Genomic DNA, 23814 nt, shown 5'->3' with positions numbered 1-23814 from the left:
CCCAGGTGGACGTTAAAAACAGCAATAATATAACCAATGGCAGAGGAATATGAACAGTGTGGTGCGTCAGAGTTTGTCAAAGGTAGGTAATATGAACTAGTAATAAACTAGGCTATACATTATGGCTAATAGTTGTTTGTTGTTTTGTTTGGTTGTTTGTTTGCTTGTTCATTGGTTGTTCATTGCTTTGATGTACTGTAAAGCGTCCCATGCATGGGTTCATGAAAGGGGGTTCAAGCTATTATACATGTAGCCTATTTATACTGCCTATTGTTGTCTATGGAGAAAAAACAAAGCCTTATTAAATCACATGTGAACACCAATTCAACATTTATTAATTACACCTTTTCCAGCAGACATTTTAGTTTTCATATAATGTCATTCAATATTTTAAATTCTTAAAAAAAAATTCAATAATAGCACAACTTCTGATATACCCCTATAGTTTACTTAAATGCTGAGTGATTCTCATTAAAAAATGTTCCCCTATCCACAAGTTTCGATTTGATCCCTGATCAAATTGACAGGAAGTGATGCCCACAATGCCCTAGGAAACGTGTGGATACTGCTGTTGTCTAACTAGGCCTAAAGAAACGTAATCAAAACATAATATAGGCTATCGGTGTTATTGAGGTACAAGCATTCATGTACAGTAAGATGACATGATTAATTACTACTGATGAAGCTCAACAATTATAATTAAAAGAATATGTTCCTATGTTTTGCTCTTGTCTGACCTCCTCGGTCTTTCCCAGTGGTGGTACAAATTTCAGGTATTTTTTAATTTAATGGAGTATTTCCAATTTGCAATACTTTTACTTCTACTCGACTACATCTCAGATCCAAATATTGTACTTTTATAATTATTTGAAAACTTAAGTTACTAGTTACTTTCTAGATTTTGATTAATATTACAAAACATACATTAACCACTTCAGCCCTTATACTACTCGCCTAATTTACAGGCTCACAACGCCTGTTTTAGATCTGCTTTTTTGAAAATATTTCTTTATGAAAACATGTGACATGGGATGGGACATTCAGCATAATGAGTACTTTTACTTTTGGTACTTTAAGTATATTTTCATGCCAACACTTTTGTACTTTTACACACAGATTGTAGTCACTTTTGTACATTTTTAACACCAGACTTTTACTTGTAAACAGAACATTTCTACCTGGCTGGTACTAATACTTTTACTTAAGTAAAAAATGTGAGTACTTCTTCCAACACTGGTCTTCCCTTTCTGTGTGACATCCTGCCTGATTGTCATCTGCCCATTATCTGTCAACCCATCTGCTTTCCTGTCTGCCTGCTTATTATTCATCTGCCCATCAATCTGTGTGCCTGGTGCTCTGTCTGGCTGCCTGTCAATCTGTCTGTCTGTTGTCCATCACAGATCGCCTGTACTTTGCCACTGTCCGTGTCAAACCAAAGAATACAGCCAACACACATTACTTCAGCACGGATGAGGAGTTCATCTATGAGAGGTAAGCAGAGAATAGAACCATCATGCTGACACTTAGAAGTGAAACACTGCCCGACATGGTGGCCAGATATAGTTTAGGCCTAAAAGCAAAATCATCAGTTAACTTATCTATTTGTAGTGTGCAAATGGAACCAAATGGACTATTACGGGTCCATTTGGTTCCATTTGTACACTCTCTGAGTTCAATTGAATGAGTATACTTCTCCATTTTATTTATTTATTAAAAGGTAGGGTAAGTGATATTTTTTTGTTAAAATAAGTGTTAAATAGCTCTATATTCTGATAGTAATCATTGCTCTAGAGTGTTTGTTCAGTAACAGGAGTCTCCATGTCTCACATGTCTCTCCAGCTCTTTGGTAAAAGAATAACACATTTTCAGCCACCTGAAAATGTATTTTCTTTTTATTAAAGAGCTGGATAGGCAGGGAGACCCCTGAGCAAGCACTATATAGCAATGATTACTATCAGAATATAGTGCTTTAACCTTTAAACAAAAAAATAATGTTTTCACCCAAAAATATCACTTACCCTATACCTTAAACTTCTTTTTATTTAGAGTAGCCACATTTTGTTTTGCCCTTTTTTCTGACAAATTAGGTATGCCAATTAATTCCTCCCACTGCTTGCCACTGTTGTTGCACCCTACCGGGAGGACGTAGTGCCTCCGTTCTACTCCTCCCGTTTAACATTCCCCGCTGACAGGTGGTGACCAGCTCGTAGGAGTACGTGCAGTGACAAAGATCACCCTCGCCCGCCCAGCTTCCCTCCCCCGAACATGGCCAATTGTATATGGACGCTTGGCAAGCTGGATCCACCGCCATGGATTCGAACCCCTAGAATCCACAGTGGTGGGCATGTACTTTACCCCTACTAAACCTGAGCGCAGGATGACCATGTCATGCAAGAAGTCTATGCGACTCCAAAAGTGAGCTAAAGACAGAAAATATACAGCACATCCTTCATTCCAGATGTAGTTATAGTCTAATCTCACTCCTTCCTTTATACGTTTTCCTTCCTTTTGTTCCCATTGAGAAGTAGGTCCACATGATCCAGTTGTATTCTAGGTCTGAATGACAATTGTGCCAGCCATTTCCATGCAGAGTAGCCTATAGGCCTTTCATTTCTGTGAGAAGTGAGCCATTCATTCTGAATTGAATTACAATTTACTGTGCCCAGTGGGACAACACAAGTCATTCATTTGACAAGAAGTTGCATCACTTATATCCAAAGCATACTAACAAGTTAACGGATCATTCATTTGAATTTTCTGCCTGTATGTGAAGCACTACATTAAGTTAAGCCATGGTTTTGATGCCACTACAAGATATAGGTCAGGATGAGATCAGTTGTTGTGTTCCGGTGATGAACAGGGATTTAGGGCAACCAGTGTATGGCATCATTTATTTTAGACTGGACGGTAACTTCATCACTAGGTCTGTGTTAGAAGCCATTAATAGACCAGAACCTAAAGTTATCCTCATCTGATCTAGAATGCATATCATTACATTTCCGCAGGAATGTTATGTCTTTACTGAGCATTTCTTTAGTATGTATAACTTCAACAGACAGGACAGTTTGTGACAGCTAGAGGCTTTATAGGCAGCCTGGCACTGTTTTAGTGCCTGGCTGAGACAATAGCAGATTAGTAGAGACATTTAGAATCGTAACAGAAGGGCATGCGACATAAAATAGTTTTGTGTTTAGTGGTTCTTAGCATGTTAACCTTTCAGAACCTTTAGCATTCACCTTTTGGAATTCCTCCACTAAATAAGACTCAATTCTTGCCCCATGCTATAGAGTAATTTGATGTAGACTTACGTGAAGTTTTATAAATATCGTAAACTAAAGCTGCCAAGCCTGCCGTATTCAATATCCATATTAGCTTCTACATGTAGGTTTAACACTGAATTCTGAGGAATAAGAACCACTGGCACTGAGTTTAGTTAGGTTGTATATGGGTGAGACTTCTAACTAAGATATGTAACATGGTCTCTATAACATGACAAGGTAGAAAAGCACAACATTCCATAAATCAGCTGACATAGAATCATAATCTACTTAAACAGCATTGTAGAACATGTGCGACAGTGAAGTCATTATGTCGGTTCTTTGCAAAGACCTGTTTAGGTGTCAAATCATCCTGATGACATATCTGTAGACTCTATATTTGTAACTAGCACCATATTGTGACTATGTCATTTAATTAAAATGTGGCTTCTTCAAACCCCTGTGATGCCAAGGGCTCGCTACTTTTCCAGAGCAGAGTTAAATGAGCTTTACCAGGGCCAGGGCCAAGTCCAAAAAGATTAAAAGATACATTCATTCTCTCATATGAATCTACAGCATAAGCTGGTTGCTAAATCGTCTCTTGGCAACAGAATGATAGAAAGATCCCAGAGACTTTCTTTTCTTGGAAATAAGTAAAATGAATCTGATACTGCGCAGTGTTCTTTCAACTCTAGACCTCCAGACCTCGCTGTGTGTGTGCTTAAATGACACATGAGGAACTGTTTATGTTACGACCTCCTGGGTATAGGGGTAAGGGATGCAACAAAGGGACGGTGGAATAATGGAAAAAATGTATTAAGGTGAATCAGATGAAGCTTACATTAAATGAAAGCAAAGGTCAGTGAATGGGACGCTACTGTATGAACAGAGAGGCTAACAAGCACATGCACAGTCAGGTGAACAGGGCCTGACAGCACTCTCGCAAGCACCTGAATTTTAAAAGGCTGGCTGAAATTAGAATTAAGTAAAGTGGCATAATATTACACATGAGCGATTTAACACTTTCAAAGGCATGTTGGCATTCAGGAACATTCATTGTAGGGCTAAGTAAGGTAGTATGGGGGTTAAAAATACCTTTAAAACTGCAGTAGTAACCATAACCGGCCATTCCTAGATTCAATGTCAAAGAGGCCTGCGATAAATGGATGAACACCTGCTCTAGGGTTTGCATGTGGTCTGTGCAAGTCGAGGAATACACAATGACATCCAGTTTGGCACACCCGCTAAAACAATGTTTATTATTTGCTGGAATGTGGCTGGTGCATTGCGCATACCAAAAGCCATAGTGTATTTTAGAAAATAGTCAGGTGTCTCAAATGCTGAGATGTGGCTGACGCACGCTCGATCAGTCGACAATAACCTTTTAACAAATCCAGGTTGCTCACGTAGGAAGCAACCTGGCTATACCCTGGTTGTCAATGCAATCTTCCATAGGTAATGGAAACGAATCGGGCACAGTTACAGCGTTCACCTTTCTAACGTTCTGTAATGAATGATGAATCTGGGTGAACCATCTAATCACTTCAACTCAACCAGACACGGAGAACTCCAGGCACACGAACTACAGTATGTCATTCTAAACCATGTTTCTTTTTAAAACCAGGTATTCAGCCCTGCAGTTGTTTTTTAAAGAACTTATGTTGCTATATCAGTGGTTCTCAAACGTTTTCATGACCACCCAAAATGATATGATTTTGGCCGGGGACCCTCATCTCAAAATATTTTGTCCCAGGGACCACAGAGGCACTCGGTGCCGCACTATGAGCTGGCATATCTGCTATTTTTGAATAGCCAAAGTATAAAATAATAGTTAAAGCTCAAATCTAAAATGACACAGATGTGTTCCTGCGGATTGAATGGGTTAAAACTGTAGTTTGAGTTGGAACATCACTGAACAGAGATGGAAACCTGTTAAGCGATCAAATAAATGTAATTTCATTAAATTGATTGCTAGCCAGATGACAAGGCAACAAATCTTTACCATCTCAGAGTTCGGCAACAACCGCTCTGCTGCAGAGTTAGATAAGATAAGATGAGACGTAACATCAGCCCATCATCAATCTCTGTCCCAGTAGGCTTATCAGCTACAATCAAGGCTGACACAGTGTGAGAGGAGATACTGGGTTACCGGAGGACGTTCTGGGCAGCAGACCAACACAGTCCACGAACGTCCTCTTTTCAGCTTAAAACATGTTGTCTATCAAGTTCTCCTGTCCTTCTATTGTGCAACATGCATTGTTTTACTAGTGCTCTGGCATTTTTAGCCCATTGACCACAGCTCATGTTACAATCAAGTTACTGACCACCATGTTCCACAGTATAGCCTACCATTGTTTGATTTTTGAGGGTGCTTGAGATAAATAATCCAACACACAAATATTATGCTTTCATTGTGCTTTATTTTAATGCATTTTGTCCCTGGAGAAAAAAATGATTTGAGGAAGAATTTAAATGCCCATGACTTATTAACCATGATGTTTAGCCAACATTGATGGGAGCACATGCTGAGTGCCAGTTGGTGATAATAAATTACTCTATCAGTTATTTACGTATACAAGATTGAGAGTCACTCGAGGGAAAATACTCTGAACGGACATGATTGTCAGTGTTCATGGTTGGGAAGCCGGCAGGGCATCGTATCCTTATCACCGATTGGCTGGGGCACGTGTTCAGCTGGAATTGGAACTGGGGGAGATAGCATGAACCTTGACACATACACCATGCTCTGACAGTGAAACAACTCACTGTCAAATGAAAAGAATTGGCTGGTGACTCCAAGTGTATTGGAGGAGACATGTGATTTTCTATTCTACACCCTCCCCGACCCAACAATGGGGGTTGGCATGCCAACAACAAGGACCGCAGCTAGTGCACGTGGGAAATTGGCAGTGGTGTAAAGTAACTAACAACATTTTCTTAAGTAGTATTTGAAAATAGACGATCTACAAGCTCACAACACGTAGCATCGTGACGTGTTGTGAGCTTGTAGATCTGCTATTTTCATTTTTTAAATACATTTTAGACATAATGATAACTTGTGAAATGGGACATTCTGCATAATGAGTACTTTTACTTTTGGAATTTTAAGTATATTTTGTGGCCTTTTTACTTTTACTCAAGTAAATTTTGATTAGCGGACATTTACTTTACGAGTATTTCTGCATTGCAGTATTGATACTTTTACTTAAGTGAAACATTTGAGTACTTTTTCCACCACTGGAAATTGGCAGCATCTAAATTGGGAGAATATTTGTAAGCTGTAAAAAAAAAAAAAAAACTACAAGATGAGTCATAACAGATTATGGTGTTCATTGAGGCATGGAACGTTCCGGCCACAGCAAATTCCTAGAACTCGTAAGACTCCAGACGCACTAATGATGAGATCACTGATAATCTTTCGTTGGTTACATACTGTAGCTACATAATTACATGATCCTGGGTTGTTCTGTGCAGTGGTGTAAAGTAACATGTGAATCTGGCTGCATGGTGTACTCAAGTAATGTACTTAAGTACAATTGTGAGGTATTTGTACTGTACTTTATTTTCAATACTTCTACATCTAATGAGGCAAATATGGTACTTTTTACTCCACTACAATTAGGCTATTTGAAAACTTTAATTACTTATTATTAAAAAACATACATTAACCATTTCAGCTATTTGAAAATAGCTGATCTTCAAGCTCACAATGCGTCGTGGCGTGACCCAAACGTTTAGGAAAAAAAATAAATAAATAAAAAACTTCTGAAATGGGAAATTCTACGTAATGAGTACTTTCACTTTTGGTTAATATACTTTAAGTATATTTTGATGCCAATACTTTTGTACTTTTACTCAAGTAAATGTTTTTTTTTAAAACTTGTAACAGAGTATTTATATTTCTTGCGGTATTGATACTTGTACTTAAGTAAATAAATTGAGTACTTTTTTACACCACTGGTTCTGTGTGTGTCTCAGTTTCTATGCAGACTTTGGCCCCCTCAACCTGGCCATGCTGTATAAGTACTGCTGCAAACTCAACAAAAAGCTTAAGGTAAGGTCAACTGTCAATATTTCATCCAGCACATACCTTACATCTCATTACATGGACCTGGGAACGATTTGATATCAACTTATGGTCTTTTTTTAATGTTATTTTCCTACAACCCACTTTAGGGTCTTACCAGAATGTTTCAGATTCATTTACTTTTGTCGTTCCAGTCATTAACGATATGCAGAAAGAAATTAGTCCACTACACCAGCTATGACCAGAGAAAGAGAGCCAATGCTGCTGCCCTCATAGGTGCCTATGCTGTAAGTATGCTATCCTATCTATCTGTATGCTAGTCTGTCTGTATGCTAGTCTGTCTGTCTGTCTGTCTGTATGCTAGTCTGTCTGTCTGTCTGTCTGTCTGTCTGTCTGTATGCTAGTCTGTCTTTATGCTAGTCTGTCTGTCTGTCTATCTGTATGCTAGTCTGTCTGTCTGTCTGTCTGTCTGTCTGTCTGTCTGTCAACCAATACCCACCCACCCATTCATTCATCCATTCCGACACCTCCCCTTACATACATGCATTTATCATACATAGATCCTTTTATAGATCCATACATCCATTATGCTGCCTTCACACTGGCTCTGGCAGATACAAAAGATACAAAGATACGAATCTTTGTGACTTCATGTCACTGGCTTCCACTGAAAATGAATGGGTAGACTGCAGCTTTTGTAGCTGCCAGTGTGACCGCAGCATTATACATCCATTTATCATAACTGAACATCCGTCTCTCACTTTTCAACCTGGTATCCCTATATTGGGCATGTCATTATAGGCGAAAACTCAATCCTTACATGAGCTTTCATTAGGTATTCTCGTGTAATTTGGGACATGAGCATTTATCCATTTGTAGAGTTGAAATTAAAAACCCTCATTGTGGCATATCCATCTTTAAATAACAAAAACATGCTGTACCTAAATTGAAACAGTGTTCACTATGACTGTATGATGGTACGTATATGTACATTGTTTGCAGAAATACCAAGTCAGATTAGCCACTGTGAGTTTGGTGATTGGTTAGCTGGTACATTACTACAGTAGTTAGATTAAATATGTATCACGCTATTGTCTCAACATGTTACTCTTATTGTTGTAGAGAAAAATAATCCACCTCTCTGTCTCTGTCTCTGTCTCTGTCTCTGTCTCTGTCTCTCTCTCTCTCTCTCTCTCCAGGTAATCTATTTGAAGAGGAGTCCAGAAGAAGCCTACAGGACTCTGATCTCAGGGAACAACACAGCCTATCTGCCTTTTAGGTACTCTAAGGCCTCATTTGTACTTTGTCGCATGATCGTGTCGCTCGCCGAAAAATAACTCCTTTTCAAACAAACTTACGGTCTTGGCCTGGATGTTCTACTATGGGCTTGTTCTATTATATGGCCTGTTCTGCCCTTAAACAGTTAAGCCCTGTTTTCAAAAATGTTGTCCATAATTTCATGCCCAAAATAGTGTGTGTGTGTGTGTGTACACGTGTGTTTGTGATGACTGTTATTACTCTCTTTGCTGCCCATCCAGAGAGACTGGGAAAGCGGCAAATCCCAGCTTAACCTGTGCTTTGCACGATCATGACAAACACATGCTGACACACACATGCATGCGTGCCGTGCGCGCACATACAGGCTGATGTCGATGGCGTCACTGATTATACCCAAAGGCAGCGTAGCTCACTGTAACATTTGTGAGGTCAATATTGACGACTGGTCTCAGTCACTGCATAGGTACTGTTGATAGGAGACTCGGCAATAGACTAGAATCAACTACGCTAGGCCAACAAAATAATATATCTTAAAGATATGACTTTCTTTTCTTTTCTATTATTATAAATGGCTATTATGTTATTTGCACTACATTTAAAATATTCGCAAATTATATTGTTTACTTTATTCAGTTTTTAATATCATGGTGTGTGTGTGTGTGTGTGTGTGTGTGCGCGCGCGCGCGCGTGCGTGCGTGCGTGCGTGCGTATGTGTGGTGTGTGTGTATGTGTGTGTGTGTCTTCTAGGGACGCATCGGTGGTGGAGTGCTCTTATAACCTCACCATCCTCGACTGCCTACAAGGAATACGCAAGGTACACAGCCGGGCTCATGATACAAACATACTCCCTTCTTATCTCTCTGTCTGTATCTCTCTGTATCTCTCTCTCTCTGTCTGTCCCCGTCATGTTCCCATGGTTAATCCTTTAGTCTTATTAAAGTTGAGGGAGACAGGAGTCAGCTAGCAGCGGTTGGGTGGGGGAGGGTTGGTCATCAAAGTGAGGGATCAGAATGACATCACAGAGTGTGGCTTGCGGGTCACATTTAAAAACATGCTGCGCTGGATGCTTGAATAACAAGCTGTCCTCTGTCTCACTCTGTCCGTTTAGATTCATTTCATTCGCTTTCAACTCAACCGTGGTGGAAGAAGTATTCACATTTTGTTTAGAAAAAGTAGCAATACCACAATGTAGAAATACTTACTACTTACTATAATACTAAAACAAACAGTATTCAAAATTGACTTGAGTAAAAGTACAAAAGTATTGGCCTCAAAATATACTTAAGAAATGTAAAATTAAAAGTACTCATTATGCATAATGTCCAGCATCTGAGTCATTTTAGATTTTAGCTACATATATATGAGTGTGTGTCACTATTTAAAAAAGAATAGCAGATATACATCTGCTATTTTTGAAAAATCAGGAAAATCTGTGCAAATCTGCGAATCTATATATATTTTTAAAGCAAACATTTTTAACCCAAATCTTTGCTTCCCTGGAACAAAATATTTTGAGATGGGGGGTCTGCGGCCAAAAAGCCTACATATAATTTTGGGGGTGCTTGACATGAAAAAGAGCACCACTGATAATTATAGCAACGTACGTTATTCAGAAAAAGACATTTGTAGAATCGGCCTCAAGTCTGAATGGGTTAAGTGCGTGGGTGACACTGGCAACTAGGTATAAATCACCCTTTGCGTGACATTGTCTGTCTGTGTCTCTGTCTGTCTACCACCCACCATGTCTGTCTCTCCCTCAGGCATTACAGTATGGTTTTCTGGACTTTGAAAGCTTTGATGTGGAGGAATATGAACATTATGAGGTAAAGACACAACGATAATGGCTGCCATTGATTCGTCAGTAGATTAGCTGTCACTATCTATTAACGTCAGCAACGGCTTTCACAGTGAAGCTGCAATGCATTGTTTTCCCTCACTGTCGGGGTGAAGACCTAGTATGTCCAAAACCGTTATAGTGGAATAAACATTTTCTTAAAGAGCTGGTGCCATGTTTTTGCACTTTTTCAGTTTTCCATGTGTCTATGAGGTTGATAGAACTTCATTAAGCCCCCTGGTGGTGGTTTTATGGTGTTTTATGTCTTCTCTGACTATTTGGAGTTTCTTCCTGGAGGCTGAAACCTTGAGGGTCAAACGTGCCAATAGAGAAACAGCGCTTTAGTGACATAGTAAAAACATACCCTCCCCCTCATTATCATAACACAACAGGTGTGGGCATGAGTAGGAGGAGGGACTAGGACAGGTGGGTGGTGCTAAGGTGGTGGAGGAGGAGGTGAGAACCAGGTATACTTAATGAACTGGAGGCATGTCCACATAAAAACATAATTTTAACAATTTCTGTACATTTTTTTGAAAAAAATCTTCCTCCTAGTATAACCATAATACCTGATGATTATGTTTTTTTGGGGGGGGGGGGGGGAATCACGGCACTCCGTCTTTAAATAATGAAAATAGCCGATCTACAAGCTCACAACACATCTATTTTCACTACTTTTGCTTGACACTTTGTATATAGATAGATAGATACATACCTTTATTATCCCGTGGGGAAATTCGATCGGCCAGAGGCACAGCCTCAAGGTTCCAAAGTTACAGTTACAGTGTCTTACAGTGTCTCACCGTATTGTATGACAAAGTAGAGCATTAAGTGACAAAAAAAACATAAAAAGTTGAAAAACAGAGATAGATATGAGGTTTCTGCCCGACAGTGACTTTCATTCAACATCTCTTTTGTCTCTCTCTCTCCCTCCTTAGCGGGTAGAGAATGGTGATATGAACTGGATCATTCCGGGGAAGATTCTGGCGTTCAGCGGACCCCATCCTCGCAGTAAGATAGAAAATGGTGAGTCTGTCTCTAAAACCAGTGGTGTAAAGTAACTAAGTACATGTACTCAAGTACAATTTTGAGGTATTGTTAATTTAATGGAGTATTTCAAATTTTCAATACTTTTACTTCTACTCCACTACATCTCTGAGACAAATATTGTATTTTTACTCCACGACAATTATTTGACAACTTTAGTTACTAGTTACTTTGTAGATTTTTATTATTATTACAAAACATGCATTAAACACTTCAACCCTATACTTTGGCTATTCGTGACGCATTGTGAGCTTGTAGATCCGCTATTTTCAAAAGATTTTCAAAAGATTTTTTATGCTCGACGAACTTGTGAAATGGGACATACTGCATAATGAATGATTTTACTTAGTATATTTTGATGCCAATACTTTTGTACTCTTACTCAAGTAAATATTTAACACCGGACTTTTACTTGTAACAGAGTATTTCTACATTGTGGTATTGTTACTTTTACTTAAGTAAAAAAACAGTCAGTACTTCTTCCAGCATTGTCTAAAACAACCATTACAACATGGGATGGTGCTTTTCCACTGCATGGTACCGGCTCAACTCGACTCAACACTGATATGTTTTTGGCATCACCTCTTGTACCCCTATAGACTCCCCTATTATACCGCACGGAAGCTCCAAGGTGCTGTTAACAAACCTTTTTAACAATAGTGGAAAGTAACAAAGTACATTTACTAAAGTACTTAAGTACAATTTTTAGGTATCTTTACTTTACTGTGTATTTCCAATTTTCAATACTTTTACTTCTACTCCACTACATCTCAGAGACAAATATTGTACTTTTACTCCATCACAATTATTTGAAAACTTTAGTTACAAGTTACTTTGCGGATATAGAATATTATATTCTAAAACATACATTAACCACTTTAGCCCTATTTTATACATAGCCCTATTTGAAAATAGCCGATCTACAAGCTCACAACGCGTCGCATCGCGACGCGTTGTGAGCTTGTAGATCGGCTATTTTCAATCATTTTAGTACTTTTACTTTTGGTACTTTAAGTATTATTTTGATGCCAATACTTTTGTACTTTTACTCAAGTAACATTTCAACACAGGCCTTTTAGTTGTAACAGAGTATTTTTATATTGTGGTATCGCTACTTTTGCCGGTAACATGCAGTTCAACACCTTTCAACCAAGGTCACCAAGCTATCAATCGGTACATCTTGACAGGGGCGTCACGGCCATTCACTGTGTGTACGACGCGACACCCTCACTCATAGATCCGTGATTTCATACCCCCCACTTTTTGAAAAAAAAAACAATAATTACATTTTTTTTTTTGACAATAACTCGGTAAAATCAGGCAAAAAAAATAATTAAATAACCTAACCCTAACCCTAACCCTAAAACCGAAATAAAGTAACCAAAACACGAAAAAAAACTAACAAAATCCGCCCAAAAAACGCACAATTTTGAAAATACAAAATTTGTTTACATTTGACAGTTACAAATGTTTTTTCACGATTTTTCAAAAATAGCAGATCTACAAGCTCATAGCGCGGCACTCGGTGCCGCGCTATGAGCTTGTATATCTGCTATTTTTGAATAGCCAAAGTGTAAAATAAGGGGTATAGTCCACCGAAAATCCATCCCCCCCACCTTCTGAGAGCCCGGGACGTCCCTGCATCTTGACTACTGTGTGTCAAACCGCCAGTGCTAATTCTTTGTGCTACTCTCCAGGCTATCCTCTACATGCTCCAGAGGCCTATTTTCCGTACTTTCGCCAAAACAACGTGACGGACGTGGTCCGCCTCAACAGGAAGCTGTACGAGGGGAGGCGGTTTGAGGAGGCAGGCATCGAGCACCACGACCTGTTCTTCCTGGATGGGACCACGCCCTCTGACCTCATCACCCGCCGCTTCCTGCACGTGTGTGAGGCGGCTGAGGGAGCGGTGGCTGTGCATTGTAAAGGTCAGTGGTGTAAAGTAACTAAGTACATTTACTCAAGTACTGTACTGAAAATGTCCAATTTTCAATACTTTTACTTCTACTCCACTACATCTCAGAGACAAATATTGGACTTTTACTCCACTACAATTATTTGAAAACTTTTAGTTACTAGTTACTTTGTAGATTTTACAAAACATACATTGACCACTTCAGCCCTATATAGATTCTGGGCATTTGAGAATAGCAGATCTACAAGCTCACAATGCATCGCGATGGGACGCATTGTGAGCTTGTAGATCTGCTATTTTCAAAAGATTTATACACATTTAAAAACTTGTGAAATGGGACATTCCACAAGTGTGTGTTAAAGAAAGTGTGTTGTATATGCCTGTGTATGAGCTATAAAGGAGTGTTGCTTTTTGGTCTAAGTTGCATTGATGCACTGTCAATTTACCTCTAGTTATTAACATGTCTCTAAAAACTATCCAATCCCAGCTGGTCTAGGGCGTACGGGCACTCTGATTGGCTGCTACCTGATGAAGCACTTCAGATTCACTGCGGCTGAGGCTGTCGCCTGGATCAGAACATGTCGGCCCGGCTCCATCATAGGACCACAGCAGGACTTCCTGGAGGAGTGAGTCTTAATTTAGTAGGAGATACAGTATGTTTTCCTTTGGTGTAGTGGTAAAACCACACGCACAAGCACGCACGCATAGGCCTGTCACAATTATTACATAATCGCCTAATCACAATTATTTGAGATAATCGCAATATTTTTTGGCAGAATCGTCATAATCATTTCTATGTTAAAAATATATATATATATTAAATTATATTTTAAAACATTTTCAAAAATAGTGGAAATAGCAGACCTATAAGCTGAGAAACACGTTTTGAGCTTATAGATCGGCTTTTTCCACTATAAACCTTTTTTTTAAAAGTATAAAGTAATTAAATGTGTCTAATATTTGCCATATCTGCCCCGTGCACCTTTTGTTTATGAAGCCTAAAAGCCAAAAAGAAATTTTACTTTTTATTGTCTCCGTCAGGCCGAAAGCGTGGCAGAAACTATGTTTTGCACCATGTCCGTCCGTCCGTCCGTCCGTCCACGCACGTGTGTCCGTCCGTCCGTCCGTCAGTCCGTGTGTGTGTGTGTGTGTGTCCATCTGTCTGTGACCAGCTAATCTCCGGCACCTTTTGGCCGATCGCTGCGGAACTGTGTTCACACTCCCTGGATGCCAGAGCAGAACCTCTGCCCCGAATTTTTCAGATCGGTCTGTTATAGCGCCACCAGGAGGTCGATCTAGGTCGATTTAATGGATATTTACTCACAACAAAGAAAAATTGGTCCGCGACAGAAACATGGGTCCCTGACCCACTGTTTGGGAATCAGTGATTTAAAGTGTTCCATTTTCCCTTGCGTGTTGTATGTGTGCAGGAAGCAGCACAGCCTGTGGGTGCAGGGAGACGTCCATCGGTCCAAACAGAAGCTCCTACAGCAGAGGCAGAGCCGACGGCAGCAGCTACAGCTGCAGAAACAGGAGCATCAGCAGCTCGATCCCGCTTCAGATCATCGGCTCATGTCCCGCCTCGTCTCCAGCATGGACGACCTGTCCATCAAAACCACCCTCTACAAGTCATACAGCCTGGACGAGGTAAGGGGGCGGGACGTGTTCTAAGTCAATAAAAGTTGTATCTAGAAGGTGCTTAGAAAACATTTTCACATGATTCTGCTCCACCGACTTTGCCAAGAATAGAATTAAAGCTGCACTATGTAACTTTCCTCTTGGATACCCTTACCCTGGATTTAAACCCGGTTTCCTGCGCAGTGTGCTGATATCTTTACCATTGAGCTAATAGAGTCTGCTTGCTTGCTCAGGGGATACATTGAATCTTGACCTTCAGGTCAAAATTCGTGTCAGATCCTGTGTCTAGGTGAGACATGACCTTTGAATTGACAATTCAAAGGTGACGATCTAAATGTCTCAATAGAAGTTCAGGGAGACAAAATACAACCACCCCAATTGTATACGTTATATTGTATTAACGTACTCCACCTCGCAGATTGGACCAAATTACATTTTATTCGCTTTAAGTGATGCCAGTGATTGGATCAGTCAGATAAAGTCAATTGAATCATGCCAGTCGACTGTGTCTGATCTGTAAAATGCCTACCTGTACTGAAAATTATTGCTCTGACGTAAGGCTTTATTGTGTGTGTGTGTGTGTGTGTGTGTGTGTGTGTGTGTGTGTGTGTGTGTGTGTGTGTGTGTGTGTGTGTGTGTGTGTGTGTGTGTGTGTGTGTGTGTGTGTTTGTGTGTGTGTGTGTGTGTAGAATAACTGCATAGATGCACCCTTGACTCAGGGAGACAACCTCAGAGCTCTGAAAGGTCAACGCCTCCTGTCTAGATCTGCCTCTTCCACAAGGTAATCCTGGGATCCTGGGTTTGTGATTAGGGATGGGACGATATGAAAATTACATGTCACGATTATTGTGGCAAAAATAATTGCGATTAACGATATTATCGCGATAATCAAAATATACTTAAAACTTAAAATGTCACTTTTGTTAACCACTTGAACCCCCAGCATCCCTATTCTGGGGGGGGAATGTTCACCAAAAATAGCTGATCTGCAAGCTCACAACATGCGTTGTGACCTTGTAGATCTGCTACTTTTGGAGGTTGTACTGAATTTGCAGCTCAACAAAAGCTAATTCATCCTAGTGTATGATGAAGGACAATTTCACCATAGCTTAAAATCTCTGATACGATTATTATGAGCCGCGCTATGAGCTTGTAGATCTGCTATTTTTGAAAAATCGTGCAAATCTTTGAATATATATTTTTTAAAGCAAACATTTGTAAAATATTTTGTTCCAGGGGACCTCCAGAAGCAAATATTTGAGTTAAAAATGTTGTTTCAAAAAATATATTTATATTCAAAGATTAAATAGCCCAAAGTATAAAATAATGGTTCAAATCTAAAATGACTCTTACAGGTTCAGTCCCCTCCAGTGAAATTCGTCATACCACTTTCCGATTCCCTAACATTTTCTTCTTGTTGCTACCACACAGCATAACTATTTACAGCTTGAACAAGCATTACCCAAGCATTTGTGTCTATATTTGTGTGTTTCTATCCAGGTTGCACCTGTCTAAGACCTCCTCCTCCCACAGCACCCTCCCTCTTCCCCCAAAGTCCGCCTCCAAGGTCCCTCTGTCCTTCTCCTCCTCTTCGACCAGGAGGTTGCTGGTGCGAAGCTCCTCCTCCTCTGCTGCTGCTCCTCACATCAAGAGGTGAGCGCGTGTCCAGGCATTCGATTTTGTATTGTGAAACGCAGTGATGGAAGAAGTGCTCACATGTTTTTCATACAAGTAAAAGTATCAATAGTGCGATGTAGAAATACTACTGTTACAAGTAGAAGTCCCGTGTTAAAAATGTACTGGAGTAAAAGTACAAAAGTATCTGCATCAAAATGTACTTAAAGTACCAAAAGTAAAAGTACTCGTTGTGCAGAATGTCCCCATTTCACAAGTTCAAAATGTATAAAAATGTATTTGAAAATAGCAGATCAAATAGTATAAGGGGATCAAGTGGTTAATGTATGTTTTGTAATAGTAATACAAATCTACAAAGTAACTAGTAACTAAAGTTGTCAAATAATTGTAGTGGAGTAAAAGTATAATATTTGCCTCTGAGGTGTAGTGGAGTAGATGTAAAAGTAACTGAAAATTGGAAATACTCAAGTAATGTAAAAAATACCTCAAAATTGTTCTTAAGTACAGTACTTGAGTAAATGTACTAGTTACTTTACACCACTGCATCTAGATAAAAGATATGACTACCCTGCAGTCTCATTAATCATTTTTGTCTTTCTTGCTCTCTCTCCCTCTCTCTCTCTCTCCAGTCCCTTCAGCATGTTTGGTACCAAGCCAGCTGTGATTCGCTGATGTCACGCTAACCACAGCATGACATTTCCACCTGACCCGTGCTAGCAGTCAAAACCTGGGAAGTGTGAAGTTGAATGACCTGTTAGTCTGATTTAGATCAAGGTCACATTATGCTCGAGAAGTAGGATAGGAGGACGTTCATTCAATTGACTGATTCTGAGGTCAATATTCTGGACTGTTCTTTCTAGTGTTTTAGGTCATGTTTTTCCCTCCTGTCCACTCATTTGCAGTAGTACAATGTTAAAAGTTGCCAACAAGAAAACAAGAAAATACGTTAAGCTCTGGCTACGGTTCCTTATTGTACACAATGTTCAAAGCATAAGAGGAAAAAGGGCCAACTTGAAATATCCCCTCACATCTGTCATGATGTGAGAGGTGTGGAATAAAAGCCATAGACACGTCCTCTCTTGACAGTAACTGCACTTTATTTATTAATGAACATATCTATACATATTCACATTTGAAACATTTTGCTTTTTTTCTTCTTCCAACTATGCAAAAATAATGACTTATGGCATACAGTAGTGTAAATGCCAAAAACGTGGCACAGACACTTTCTGGGCACCAATTGTACAAGGAAAAGCTATATTTAATGGATTTAATGCTAAAGATTTTCGTAAATAACTTTTGTTTAATTGAAAAAGATACACAGTATGCCTTTAAATATCATGAATATTGTGGCACTATATTGCAGATTTCTCTATGAATGTATGGTTTTAATCACTGTTTGATCTATTACACCAGCATCTAATGGAGCAGGTCCATTGCGATCGCTCCCATTTGTCACAGTATACCAGAAGGAACACTCCTTCCAGTTTGAATCCAATTTGGATCAAAGTCGGAAGATGAGTTGGTTTCGTAAGGTTAGGTCCTATGCAATTATTATTATTACTATTATCATTAGTTTTCAAATCGGTCAAAAAGGCAAAGGTCTCAGTGCAAGGTCAACGTTTATCCCTATGCTTATCACTGTGGCAGTGGGGTGTGGTTTGTTGTCAGTTGCAAGGGGAGGGGCCACGGCACAGCAGGATACTTGTGAGGACCATAGACATAAATAGGTAGACACCTCATTGGCCAATGGGCTGCTTGTCAACACAGCCCCCATATTATGTAGGGCAGCTTGCCATAACTCCACTGGAAGAAATACTGTATGAGTTGTGTACCAGATAAGTACCTCTGTGACTAAAACTTGTTTCTGTTTTATAACGATTGCTGTTACTATCTATATGCAGTGTTTATGGAATGAAAACCCACCCGTTTTATTTAACCAAGTATCCTATATCATAATAATTGGCATTTATAATAATGTCTGCCATTTGCAACAACCAAACTGCGTGAAAATCGATTGGGAATTTAGAGTTATGATCATCTTAATTGTGGAGAGACCTCCTGCTTCAACAGACATACTCTCTCCCTACAAAACATGGCGACTGCAATGGCGCATCGCTCCCAATGAATAGCTGCGGCCAATGAGAGATCTGATTGAATGGCAACTTTTTAAGTGTCAGCCAATCAGCTTTCTGTGTCTTTTGGTCCATGGTGTGGATGTGCGTGCATAAAGTACCATTTCCAGTTTTACAAAAGAAAATGTTTTGTCTGACATAATTACATGTTTGTCTTTAAATGTTGCTGCAGAGATTGTGTTTTTGAAGAATAAAGGATTATGATTATAAACATGACTCCTAACTAAAACATTGTGCAAATGCGTCACTAAAAAATTCCATTCGAATTATCCAACTTGGACAAAGACGAAATGCTGCTCTTACTGAGCCAGAACCTCGTATGCCTCAAAAATCACTGTGGACACTTGATGATGATATAACACAGTAATTGCCAAGAGACACAACCTTGGTGAATTGACTTGCACAAATAAAATGACTTGAGACTTGACTTGCATGTGGACTTGGACTTGAGGTGAATGAATCACGAGACTCAGTACAAAATGCCAACTTTGATCAGCATGGCATCTGGACTGAAATGAGTAAAATAATAATAATAATAATAATTATTGTTACTATAATAATAATAACAATTATTATTACTACACACTGTGTGTGTGTGTGTGTGTGTGTGTGTGTCTGCGTGTGTGTCAGATTCAAACATCAACCAGCAGATGGCGTGTTTCTGCACTTTCGTTCCCAGTTCCCACATAGAACTTGGCACTTAAAACTTATCAACACATCTCATTTACCTTTGTTTCAGACGACAAAAGTTTTATAAAAATACTTTGTCATAAAAAGTTTATCTCGGAAAGCATGTAAAGTAAAATTGCCTCTGATCCTATGGTCACATATCATATGAAAGGCTCTGTCTGATATGAACCATCCATGTGACCACGTATCCATGGAAACAGTAAATAGGAAATAACCTGGCGATGAGTGTAAAGTAGTAGATTCATTGTTTGCATACTTTACAAAAAATGCCCTTTATCCAAGAAGATGACGTTATATTTCACTGCGTGTTAGCCGGAGACGTGGAAAGCCTTCATCGTCATTGTGAGAGTATTGTTGACGCTTCGGGGGAAGAATCACAGGAGAGGGATTTGTCTAGATATAAAGATGAGCTGGGCAGGAATGCAATGTTTGTTGCGTGCATGTTGGGACGGAGCCACGTCGTTAAAGAACTGGTCAAGCACGGAGCCCAAGTCAACCAGCTTTCAACAAGAGGTAGACTGAGTCACTATGCAGTGGTGGTACATTTACTTAAGTAAAATGTTGAGGTATTTGGACTTACTCTTTTTTCAATACTTTCTCAGAGGCACATATTGTGCTTTTACTCCACTACAATTATTTGAAAACTTTACTAGTTACTTTTCAGATATAAATTATGATATTATGAAACCCCTTTAGCGCTATTTTATACATAGGCTATTTGAAAATAGCAGATCTACAAGCTCACAACGCAAAGCTCTATGTCGACAGTGGTGGAAAAAGTATTAACATTTTTTTTTAATAAAAAAATGTTGTAAAAGTATCAATACAGCAATGTATAAACACTGTTACAAGTAAAAGTTCAGTAATCAAAATGTACTTGAGTAAAAGTACAAAAGTATTGGCAACAAAATATACTTAAAGTACCAAAAGTAAAAGTGCACATTATGCAGAATGTCCAGTTTCAGAAGGTATTATATGTATAAAATGTATTCAAATATTTTGAAAATAGCTAGCAGATCGATCTACAAGCTCACGATGCCTCGCAAAGCGATGAGTTGTGAGCTAGCAGATCTGCTATTTTCAAATAGCCAAAGTTTAAATAGGGCTGAAGTGGTTAATGTATGTTTTGTAATAATTCAAATCTACAAAGTAACTAGTGACAGTTTTCAAATAATTGTAGTGGAGTAAAAGTATAATATTTGCCTCTGAGATGGAGTAGTACATTCACTTAAGTACAGTACTTAAGTAAATGATTTCTTAACTAATTATTAGAATTTATAATGACATCGATCTCAGTCAGGTACCAGTCATTCAAGGAGCAATCCTGAACTTATTTTAATGAAAGTTGATTGCAGCTTTAAGCCCTATTTATAAAATAGCCGATCTACAAGCTATTTTTTTTTTTTAATATTTTGATTATTTGGAAACAAGCTCTTACCACTTTTTGTGTTATCCTTTTAGCATTATTGTATAATTGTACCTCTGTACTATTTTGCAAACTGTTAATAAGGTATTCAATCAATCAATCAATTATACATTTTTGGGAAAATTGTTCACCTACTTTATATGACTATGCCAAAACAGGGACATCAGGTTGAAAGTGGTTAAAAAATAGTGGCTTTTACACTGGTCTTTGTTGTAACAGGTTACGGTCCATTACACTGTGCTGCTTGTTGGGGCCATCTAGAGACAGTGATGACTCTGCTTGAACTGGGAGCTGACATACAGGCTGAGAACTTCAGAGGGGAGAGGCCACTGGAGGTGGCCAAGAGATACTCTCACACAGCCTGTGCTGACTGCCTTATGGTAGCAGGTAGGAGAGAGAGAGAGAGAGAGAGAGAGAGAGAGAGAGAGAGAGAGAGAGAGAGAGAGAGAGAGAGAGAGAGGCAAGATAACGCAGGAGAGATGTTTTTTTCATTTAGTGTGATAATAACATTTGACATCATCTCCTGGCTGCAACAGAAGTCAGCAAGACTGAAGCAAAATTTTCATTTTCTTTTACAAACGTGTTGCTTACAGAGAATAACTGATATTCAATTGAACATTCTAAATGCCCCGCTATAGGGATGCCTTTAGGCCATATAGGCTACTTTTCCCTGCACCCTACCAGAACTATGTTGGTTGAACTGAACCAGTGTTTTAAAGTGAAATAAAAAAATATATAAAATAAATAAAAAACTTCAAAGTCCCTTTAAAACAGAAAATGTGAAATGGGCCAAAAGGTGATGGTAGAGGAGAGGTCATGGGGTCACCAAAATCAGTAGGGTTCTATTCTGCAGGGAGCATGGCAATCCAGACAGTAGTTTTCACTGTCATGTGGAAACCTTGTATGTCCAAAACTGTTTCTTTTCAGAAATTGTAAAAAAATAAAATAAAATAGCATGTGTTCCAATGGATCCGATGTAGTTATTACTTAGTCACAAGCTCTTGTTAATACTACTTAATGTGTGTGTGTGTGTGTGTGTGTGTGTGTGTGTGTGTGTGTGTGTGTGCGTGTGTGCGCGCGCGCGTGCGCGTATGCGTGTGTGTTGCAGAAGCTAAACGGGACTTGGTGTTCTATATAAACTATATCAGAGATATCATCTCTGACCCAGAGAAGATCCAGGGGAAACTCAACAAGGAAGACAAGGTGAAACATTCCTGTACAATGAACGTTAATCATCAACATTCTTTAGAAGTTACCTTTCATTCAAACGTGTGCTTCTAGTTGTCTTTATTATGCAAGTGTTACAATACTGGGGAATACCCTAAAATTACCCGATAGAGCTAGTCTCAACATAGTGTATCAGGGAGTCAGTAGAGAGTACAACTCCCCCCCCACTATGTTTGCGACTTCAGATTTTCAGTATATGAAAAAAAAAAAAAAAGATATATAAAGAAAAGGATGTAATTGTATTCAATGTTATAATACTTTTCCCCCTGTAGAACTTGTGTTTGAATGCATGCTCCACAAAGTCAGACTGGATCCAGCATGCTAAGAACCCAACGGTCCCGGACTTCACCGGCCAAAGAAAACACATGGAGGACACTCTTCGGCCTGTTCTCTCAAAGCTCTCAGGTCATTTTAAATGATAATGAGTTATTATGGTGATACTACAGCCAACTGAGCCAATGTTTAATTGTTGTCTTTGTCAAATATAAAGCCGGGACCACTGCAATACCGAAACCTTTAAGAGGGACACCACTAATTTTAAGTTTTAAAAGGATCCCCGGCTAATAAGCCAAATATGCCTTAATACATTATAATTGTCCTCTATAACTAAAATTGAAAACACCTTAAATATTTTATTTATTTTAGAAATAGTTCATCTTTTACTGAAGGGGGACAACACCCGTCGCAGGTTGATGATGTCATTTGTCTCATGCGTGGTCCAACCCTATGGAATGTATGGAATACATAGCTAATAAAACATAATTTAAAATATTGTTTTGATGTTCATATTATTCATATTAACCGTAGGAAGTGTTAAGTTCATTTTTATTAGGACATGCCATTAACATTCCATAGAACTGGACCACACATGGACAAATGACATCATCAACTTGTGACGGGCGTTGTCCCCTTGAGTAAAATATGAACTATTTCTAAAATAAGTAACTTTTTAATTTAAACATTTTAATTTGACTTTTTAGTTATAGAGAGCAATTATAATGCATTAAGGCATATTTGGCTTATTAGCCAGGGATCATTTTAAGAAAGAATTCCTAAAACATGCACTTATCCCAGGAGAACAGTAATCTACTGCATATCTCAGTGGAGTCTCCGTATGACATCGTCAGCGCAGGGAATCATTGATTAAATGTTTTCATTATTGGGGCTAGACTTGTGTTCACATACTGATGTGTAGTAGACTGAGTGGAGTAGGGTGTAGTGTAGGTAATTCAGCTATCCTTGACATTGCCACTCACTACATTTAGAAATTACTGCATATTTTGGATATTGTCATTTACAGCAGCTGTTGGATGTCCTGCCAAAGCCCCTAAGAAGGTCTGAGAAGAACCGTCTGAGGTCTGTCACAGAAGGTATGTCAAATTAGCGTGATCATTATTGGCATGTATTAAAAGTTGCAGTGTGACACAGAAAGTCAGGAAAGATGCTACACATCCATGACATGTAAAACTACACGTCTTGCTGTACGTACATTTTCTGGGATTGTCCTTTCACATAATTGTTGTGACGTTTGCGATAGTGTTACGACCTGGTACAATCATTTTCCCCAGAAGGGCAGACCGGCACCATTCAGCCACAGGACAAATTCATCTCTGTAACCCTCCCGCCACTGATGCAGTCAACTCTATAACATTATTGTTATACTATATTATATTATATACTACCTTACACTATTATATTAATTATT

General features: G+C 39.0%; 2 protein-coding genes across 2 annotated transcripts in view; both read left to right on the top strand.

The window, feature by feature from the left end:
* The window catches only part of LOC311045437 (dual specificity protein phosphatase CDC14AB-like), a 19140-nt gene extending 176 nt beyond the window's left edge, over positions 1 to 18964 (top strand). The window contains exons 1-14 of the mRNA XM_084057310.1: positions 1 to 82; positions 1401 to 1491; positions 7236 to 7311; positions 7479 to 7571; positions 8484 to 8563; positions 9310 to 9376; positions 10323 to 10385; positions 11335 to 11422; positions 13141 to 13371; positions 13846 to 13984; positions 14789 to 15005; positions 15686 to 15777; positions 16497 to 16649; positions 17261 to 18964. The exon at positions 1 to 82 is cut by the window's left edge and continues 176 nt beyond it. Of these exons, the coding sequence (XP_083913436.1) occupies positions 37 to 82; positions 1401 to 1491; positions 7236 to 7311; positions 7479 to 7571; positions 8484 to 8563; positions 9310 to 9376; positions 10323 to 10385; positions 11335 to 11422; positions 13141 to 13371; positions 13846 to 13984; positions 14789 to 15005; positions 15686 to 15777; positions 16497 to 16649; positions 17261 to 17303 (1479 nt within the window). The 5' untranslated portion in view covers positions 1 to 36 and the 3' untranslated portion in view covers positions 17304 to 18964. The remainder of the gene's footprint in view (positions 83 to 1400; positions 1492 to 7235; positions 7312 to 7478; positions 7572 to 8483; positions 8564 to 9309; positions 9377 to 10322; positions 10386 to 11334; positions 11423 to 13140; positions 13372 to 13845; positions 13985 to 14788; positions 15006 to 15685; positions 15778 to 16496; positions 16650 to 17260) is intronic.
* Positions 18965 to 19722: 758 nt separating this feature from the next.
* Positions 19723 to 23450, top strand: ankrd45 (ankyrin repeat domain 45; the record flags this gene model as incomplete). The annotated part of the gene is made up of 5 exons (XM_084056930.1): positions 19723 to 19969; positions 21102 to 21269; positions 21991 to 22085; positions 22382 to 22514; positions 23410 to 23450. The coding sequence occupies 5 exons, from the start codon at positions 19723 to 19725 to the stop codon at positions 23448 to 23450; spliced, it is 684 nt and encodes a 227-aa protein (XP_083913056.1).
* Positions 23451 to 23814: the final 364 nt, after the last annotated feature.

The sequence above is a fragment of the Gymnoscopelus microlampas genome (assembly GCF_963454915.1).
Source record: "Gymnoscopelus microlampas genome assembly, chromosome: 5".
NCBI lineage: Eukaryota > Metazoa > Chordata > Actinopteri > Myctophiformes > Myctophidae > Gymnoscopelus > Gymnoscopelus microlampas.
Note: the sequence above shows the minus strand (reverse complement) of the source record. Positions and strands in the feature narration are given on the sequence as shown.